This window comes from Nematolebias whitei, unplaced genomic scaffold (assembly GCF_014905685.2).
Source record: "Nematolebias whitei isolate Nwh7 unplaced genomic scaffold, NemWhi1 Nwh_scaf_101, whole genome shotgun sequence".
Lineage (NCBI taxonomy): Eukaryota > Metazoa > Chordata > Actinopteri > Cyprinodontiformes > Rivulidae > Nematolebias > Nematolebias whitei.
Window position 1 is genome coordinate 5140 of NW_023618646.1, and position 8413 is coordinate 13552.

The window sequence follows — 8413 nt, forward strand, 5'->3', positions numbered from 1 at the left end:
TCAGCTTCAACTTCCTGTTCCATTCTTGTGTCCGGTTTATTATTCTGTATTATATTCTGTGTATATTGTTATTAATTATTATTATTATTTAGGGTTTATAAGCACTCAAACATGGAACTTTCACCTTAACAGCAAAATAATCCATTTTGATGTAATCTGCAGCTTCACCACTAGATGGCAAAATAAATCTGAGCAGTAATCGTGTTATTCAATAATAATAATAATAATAATAATAATAACAATAATAATAATGTTATTCAAGTCAACCTTTATTTCTGCAGGTTCGTCTCATTGAGTCACGAGGACTCTTTTTCAAGAGAAACCTGTTTCAAATGAAAACCACAGACGAGGTACAGACAACAATGAAACGATCATAAAAAAGAATAAAAAAAGAAAAGTAAATAAAGGAAGTGATATAAAATGAAATAAAAACAGATTATAAGACGGTATAGAAAACTAAAAACAGGAACTGAACAGATGTTTGAAGCCACTTAGAGAGGTCAAAGGTCGAGAGCTTCAGATCTTTTTACAAGATGTTCCAGGAAACAGGAGCGGAGTAGGAGAAGGTCCTTTTGTCTAGTTCAGTCCTCACTGAGGGAACACTGCAGGTAATGATGTCCTGAGAGCGCACGCTGTAGCTGCACTCACACAGAGACATGTAGGAGGAGATGTATGAAGGCAGCAGACCAGGAAGTGATTTAAAGATGAAAATGGTGGGAGAGTCTGTGTGAAGTTAATGGTGACCAGTTAACCAGTTATGGGCAGTTAAATCTAAGTAAGCTGCTCTGCACTCTGACGTGTAACAGTTGTATAAATAAAAATATAAAAACTGTGTTTTAAAGCAGCGAATGATAAAACCAAAGCAGCTGATTCCATCTCAGGTGGTGAAACTGCAGAAGCTTGTTGGGTCGTGGCAGCATTGGACCACATTAAACTGCCCAGGTGGTCCTAACCAAGCGTTTGGGGACCGGTCTGGGCCTTGAAGTCCATGTTGGACCCTGAACTCATTCTGGATTCTGACAACCCGGTGCTTCAGTTCAAAAAGAAACGTGTTTGTGGTTCAGACCCTCGTCAGCCATGTTTGATCAGATCTTCCTCCTGACCTCCCTGTTCATCACCTGTACAGGTGCAGCTCTAATATCAAGTCATTCGTGTACCGAACCCCAAACGGACTCAGTGAACCCTTTGAATCGGTCCACTTGGGTTCAGTTAAATAAAAACATCGGGCCAAGCGTGTTGTCGCGGGTTTCTTACTTGGGATGCGTGAACTCGTCCACGAGCGTGACCTTCTCCACCAGGTCTCCTCCCACCGTTCGCACCAACTCGTAGAAATCGTTCACGGTGAAGCTCTCTGCCTCCGACTCGCTGTCTTTGGCGTCTGGTAACCAGAAGGCGATGTCGTTGTGGAGCGCAGGATACTTACTGAGAGGCTGAAACAATAATGAAACCTTCTTAATTCAACATCACCAACATGAATCAAACAGAGTCAGAACAAACCAGCGCTCAGAGAGATCGCTCGACTGAGGAGAGAAACCAAAGGCGGTACAGTTCATCAGGCGACAGAAGAACCGACATTTATTCAGTGTGAGACTAAAGTCCCTCGTGTGCCAGGTTATTATTCTGGGGATAACTTTTATTACTCTGACAGGCAGATCCAGGGAAGGAGTTTGTTTTCTTCATTTTAATATCAAACACTGAGACGTTCAGATCCTCCGGTGCTTCTGTTGATCTCAGACGAGAGCAGCCGCCATGCACAGGTGTTGAGCTCAAACCAGTTCTGACCCGGCCTCATGAAGAAACCAGACTTTATTTGGTTTTGGGAGGTAACTGGTCCACACCTCCACCTCCTCAGCAACATCCTCCAGAACATCCTGAGGGACCCCAAGGTGCTCCCAGACCAGAAACAGTAGACATCAGTCCCCAGGTGTCCTCCGGGTGGAACCTGCCTTGAAACCACCCTGACTTGTCCACCAGACGTCAGCACCTTCAGACTCAGACCAAGACCTGGGTTTGTCCTGGACCAGTCCAACACAGGCATGTTCGGACAGACTCAGAACTATTAATGAGGGTCAGAGGACCCTCTCAGAAGAAGACGTGACAAAGGATCCAAACTCAGACCCAAGTGTCGGGAGCAGATGAAGTGCAAACAAAAAACATTTTGTTGACAACTCAAAATTCAACACAGAAAAGAAAAATAATCCAAAATAATAATCTTTAGACTGGAGAAACCATGAAACAAAAAGGACGAGCCACAAAGACGACTCTGGTTGAACCAAGAACCATCAACACAAAAACACGGACCTTTAAAGTCCAGCTTTCTTTCCTTTCTAAAGACAGAAGCGAGTGTTTCTTAAACACGACAACGATGTGCAGACACACAAACTCTGCGAGCCAGAGGCTCAGCTGCTGAAACTACCTGACTGGATCCAGCAGCTGAACTGTCTCTGAAAAAGTGTTGTAGGCTCCATCATCCAGGTAGACGACAACAAGAAGGTTAAATCGTGACATCTGGACCCGTTTCTTTAAGTGAGAAACGTTTCGTCCCCAGCAGTGAGGCAAACTATGAGACAGATCTGCTGGCAGACCGTAGACTGAGGAAGTCCTCTGGATGGGGCTGAAACGTTTCTCACTTAAAGAAACTGGTTCAGATGACATGATTTAACGGTTTCTGTTACTGTAATCCAGGCCAGGTCAGTACCTGACCCCAAAAACAAAACTCTGACTGTTCTATGACACACCGGACCAACAGCCTCATTACTGCAGACAAGGACTGACCTGTTGCTCCGTCCTACCATCACTCAGATACTTAAACTCAACTTGAGGCAAAGATGCACCCCGACCATACAAGGACCAGACTCAGACTCAGAGGAGCTGACCCTCATCCTTTAAGGTTTATGGCCTGAAGACACCAACAGAACCACATCATCTGCAAAAAGACCGGGGTTTCCCAAACCGGATCCTGCAAACAGGATTGGAGGAGTTCAGTTCTGGTGGAGTCCAACCCGCACCGGGAGCAAACCCAACTTTGTGTCATGAATCTGGACAGCGGTCTTATGTTGGTTATTCACTTTAGAGCCGTTCCTGTAATCCCAACATCATATTCAAGCCTCTGTAGTAAAATATTGTGATCAGCTGTATCAAATGCAGCACTGAGGTCTAACAGGACCAGTAGAGACACAAGTCCATTGTCTGAGGCCATGAGAATATCTTTAGTGACTTTCACCAGTGCAGATTCAGTGCTGTGATAAGCTCTAAACCCTGACTGAAACTCTTCAGATTATTTATTTTTAGATGATCATGTAACTGATCTGCAACTATTTTCTCTAGAATTTTTTAGATGAAAGTTAGATTAGATACAGATCTATAATAGGCTAGGATTCATGAGTCAAAGTTATGTTTCTTAAGTAAAGGTTTAATTACAGCAACCTTAAAGCTCTGTGGTACGTAACCATTTATTAGAAACAAATTAATTAGATCCAAGACGTGGTTATTAATTAATGGAAATACCTCTTTAAACAGTCTGGTTGGAATTGGATCTAGCAGGCATGTGGATGGTTTGGACGAGGTTATTATTTTTGACCATTCAGAGCTCAACAGGACAAAAACTGTCCAAACATAAATCAGGTTCTAGTGACATTTTTAAAGTTGTCTCATCTGACACAGAACCAGAGGCGATAGTAGGAATGTTGGTTTGAATTTTCTCTCTAATTGTCTAATTGAAACAATTTTATTTATAAAGAATCTCATGAAGTCATCACTACTTATAGTTGTAGAGATACATGAATCAGCAGCGATAAGATTTTTCATCAGACTAGCTATGGTACTGAAAATAAACCAGGGGTTATTTTAATTCTCCTCTATTAAAGATGAATAATATAAAGTTCTAGCTTTACGGAGAGCTTTTTTATATGTTAGCAGACTATCTTTCCAAGTTAAATAAAATTCTTCAACATTAGTAGAGCGCCATTTTCTCTCCTGGTTTCTAGATGCTGCTTTAAAGTACGTAACTCAGAATTGAACCAAGGAGCCAGTTTCCTCTGATTGATTACTTTCTTTTTCAGTGGAGCAATTTTATCAAGTGAAGTTTGCATTGAAGTTGTAAGATGATCAACTAGATGATCTAAGTCTCTGTTCTCTGATGCATTACTCTGCAAGACAGAGGAAAACATTGATGGAAGAGATTGTTTCAATTTGGTTACAGCATTTTCTGATAAGCACCTGCTGAGATGAAATTTACTCTCAGTGACTGTGTAGTCATTTAATGTAAACTCAAAGTTATTAAAAAATGGTCGGACAGAACAGGATTTTGAGGAACTATTACCAAGTCCTTAATCTCTACACCATAGGTCAGAACTAAATCAAGAGTGTGATGATAAGAATGAGTAGATGTGCGGACGTTTTGGGTAAAACCAAATGAGTCTATTAAATTATTAAAGGCTATGTTTAAACTATCACTTTCAACATCCACATGAACATTGAAATCACCCATTATGATGATTTTATCAGTATTTAATAATAAGTCAGTTAATAATTCTGAGAATTCAGACAAAAACTGAGAGTAAGCTCCTGGTGGACGATATATAACAACTAGTAAAAGTAGCTTTTCTGATTTCCATTTAGGATGAGAAAGACTGAGGGACAGTGACTCAAAAGTATTATAACTACTAATTGGTTTAGTATTAATCAATAAACCTGACTGAATAATTAGGTGGAGTGGATTAATTTATACTAACAAAATCTTCTTGAACAAAATACTCTCAAAGGGATACTTGGAGTTGTAAACCTCCTTCAAATCAACAAAACCCACATGGACCAGACAATAAAACTGCCACGACTCCTTCCTGAGTCCGAGGTCTGACCGTCAGGTCTGACCGTCAGTCAGTCTTCCTTCCAACACACTAAACGCTCTGCTCTTTCGGCTCATAATGAATTGGTTCTGTTCACAGGATTTCCATCGATTCTTCCTAAGTCTCATAGATCTCGTCAGACCATTGACGTGTCTTTACTGCACTGATCTTCTGAGGTCTCCCCAGAGGTATCCCATAATGTTTAGAGTGGAAAACCTCACATTTACATTTCCCGACTATTTAGGTATGAACAAATTCGAATTTCTTCTAACGTCTAACTTTATTCTACCAATAAAACGCGGCCCGGTTTACAATAAGTTGATTGTTTCATGAAGTTCTGCACGGTTTGCTTATTGCACGTTTCTATTTCACTCAATAAAATGTGATTTGTTCCAGGTGCATTACAAAACATTTTCTATTAGTTCTGGTTTCTGCACACAGACGCTGTTTCCTGCATGGCTCTGGGCAAACTCAGCTGATTACTTGTGGATCAGACAGTGGAGCGTCTCGGCCCAGGAGAGGTGCTCTGACCCGGGGAAGGGGATGAGCGGAGTTCCCCTGATGTCTCTGAAGGAACGGAGTTCATCAATAAAACCAACGAGGACTGAGAAGTGGACAGCAGCGTCTTTTATTTTGCTTCACATTAGTTCTCTGCTTGTTTCTGCCTTTCAGAACTTTAATAATCTCTTTTCCACCTCCCCGTCCTCATTTTATTGCTCCTAATCATCAGCCTCCTTCTTTATTCTCTCAGTTTGCCTTTGAGCATCTTATTATCACTCATCTCACTGTAAAATGTTTATTGCTGATACTTTTTGTTTAACTCCCCTTTTCCCCCCCCCCCCCAATGTTGTCCCCCCCCCCCCCCCATCTCGTTCTCCTCTCTGCCCTCCAACAGTCACTTGAAATGTTCTTCATTAGTGCAGACGAGGGCTGACAACAAGCACTTTAACGGGGGACAGGGTAACCGCCGTGTGACCCCTTTGACTGCGTGTTTTTGTGCGATAGCGGTGATGGCGGTGGGGTCGGAGGAAGTGACTGGTACCGGCTGGTGTGGAACCCCCCCACTGTCAATATGTTTTATACATTAAGTCAAGAGGCAAGAAAATCAACAGACAAACAAATATAAAGAATAAAAGTGTTAAAAACATAAAGACCTGAGGCAGGTTAGATGGTTGATGAGTTTCAGTTCTTCAGGTAATGTTTTGGGTAAAACGGTAAATTATTGCACAAAATGGTTTGTTTTGCTACTAAAGAGACAGATTTTAATATAATCTTGTCACAAAAACAGAATTTATTCTCATCTCGTTTGATGAATTGATGAAAAATACCAAAGATAACACAAGCTGACAGACCACAAACAAGGTGATTTTTAAAGAGCTAAAAAACTGATGATCTACCAAAGGATGGAGCAGCTCTCAGGTCTTTGATGGATTTGGTCCTGTTTCTTAAAGACATGGCTTTCAGATACAGTTCATGAGCTGGAGAGGGATTTTTAGGGAATATTACCTGTCTCACCTGTGTATCAGGGAATGACAAGTTTTCATCTAAAAACACTGGAGTGCGAAAGCATCTAAAGTCTGAACAAAACAATGAAAAATCTTCAGAAAGCCTGGAAAACTATGGGTTATACTAAATAGAAACGTTTTTGAAAGTCTGGCTCCTCGGAAGTAAAACACATAAAAATGAGAGAAGTGGCCCCACCACCTGCAGGAGGGGCCACAAAAGTCGGGTGCATGACTCCATGTTCAGTGGTCAAAGGCATGGACCTTGGTGCTCTGACCCTGGTTTACCAAAGCTGCTTTTGGGACATGGAACATGATCTCTCTGGAGGGGAAGGAGCCTGAGCTTGTGCATGAAGTTGAGAGGTACTGACTAGATCTAGTTGGACTCAGCTCGACGCACAGCATGGACTCTGGAACCAATCTTCTTGAGAGGGGCTGGACCTTATTCCACTCTGGAGTTGCCCATGGTGAGAGGCGTTGAGCTGGTGTGGGTCTACTTGTAGCCCCCCGACTTGATGCCTATGTGTTGGAGTTTTCCCCCGTAGATGAAAGGGGCTTCCCTGCGCCTTCAGGTCAGTGAACGGGCTCTGACTGTTGTTTGTGCCTACGTGCCAGATGGCAGTTCAGAGTATCCAACCTTCTTGAAGTCCTTGGCGGGGGTGCTGGAAGGTGCACCAGCTGGGGACTCCTTTATTCTACTGGGGGACTTCAATGCCCACGTGGGTAATGACAGTGTGACCTGGAGGGGCGTGACTGGGAGGAACGGCCTCTGCTCTGAACCCAAGCGGTGTTCTGGTGTTGGACTTCTGTGCTCATCATAGTTTGTCCATCACGAACACCATGTTCAAACATAAGGGTGTCCATAAGTGCACGTGGCACCAAGACGCCCTAGGTCATAGATCGATGATTGACTTCATAGTCGTGTCATCTGATTGCAGTCATTTGTTTTGGACACTCGGGTGAAGAGAGGAGCTGAGCTGTCAGCTGATCACCACCTGGTAATGAGTTGGATCAGATGGTGGGGAAGATGCCGGACAGACCTGGTGGACCCAAACATGTAGTGAGGGTTTGCTGGGAATGCCTGGCAGAAGAAGCCGTCAGAGATCTTCAACTCACACCTCAGAGAAAGCTTTAACCACATCCCAGCTACGGTGGGGGACATTGAGTCAGAGTGGGCCATGTTCTGCACCTCAGTTGTTGAGGTAGCTGTCTTGAGCTGAGGCTGCAAGGTTGTTGGTGCTTCTCACGATGGCCTTCCACAAACTCGGTGTTGGACACCCCGGATAAGGGACGCTGTCGAGCTGAAGAAGGAGTTCTATCAGTCCTTGATGGCCGGTGGGACTCCGGAGGCAGCTGAGGAGTACCGGAGGGCCAAACAGTCTGCACCCTTGGCTGTTGCTGAGGCAAAAGCTCGGCTGTGGGAGGAGTTCAGTGAAACCTTGGATAGAGACTCTCGGTCAGCTCCAAGAAGATTCTGGCAAACCATCAGATGGCTGAGGAGAGGAAAGCAGCACTTTACTAACACTGTGTTCAGTGAAGGTGGGGTGCTGTTGACCTCAACCAGTGATGTCATCAGGGGTGGAAGGAATACTTCTCTGACCTTCTCAATCCCACCAGCATGTCTTCCATGGAGGAAACAGAGTCGGGGTCTTTGGGGATGGTATGCCCAGAACTATGGCTGAGGTCGCCGAGGTAGTTAAAAAGCTCCGAGGCAGTAGGGCTCCGGTAGTGGATGATTTCCTTAAGGCTCTGGATGTGGTGGGGCTGTCTTGACTGACACGTCTTTGAAACGTCGAGTGGACATTGGGGGGCAGTGCCACTGGATTGACAGACTGGGGTGGTGGTTCCCCTCTTCAAAAAGGGGGACCGGAGGGTGTGCTCCAATTACAAGGGCATCACTCTCCTTAGCCTCCCTGGTAAGGTCTATTCAGGGGTTCTGGAGAAGAGAGTCAGATCATTGGACTGGATGCCTGGATGGTGTTAGTGTTTGTACCTGGATGGTGTTAGTGTTTGTACCTGGATGGTGTTAGTGTTTGTACCTGGATGGTGTTAGTGTTAGTACCT

General features: G+C 43.8%; 1 protein-coding gene across 1 annotated transcript in view; it reads right to left on the minus strand.

Moving 5' to 3' along the window:
• Window positions 1-1254: 1254 nt before the first annotated feature.
• LOC119429209 (phenylalanine--tRNA ligase, mitochondrial-like) overlaps window positions 1255-8413 on the minus strand; it is a gene marked incomplete at its 3' end in the record, with an annotated part of 7443 nt that continues 284 nt past the window's right edge. Inside the window, exon 2 of the mRNA XM_037696884.1 lies at window positions 1255-1430. Within this exon, the coding sequence (XP_037552812.1) occupies window positions 1255-1430 (176 nt within the window). The remainder of the gene's footprint in view (window positions 1431-8413) is intronic.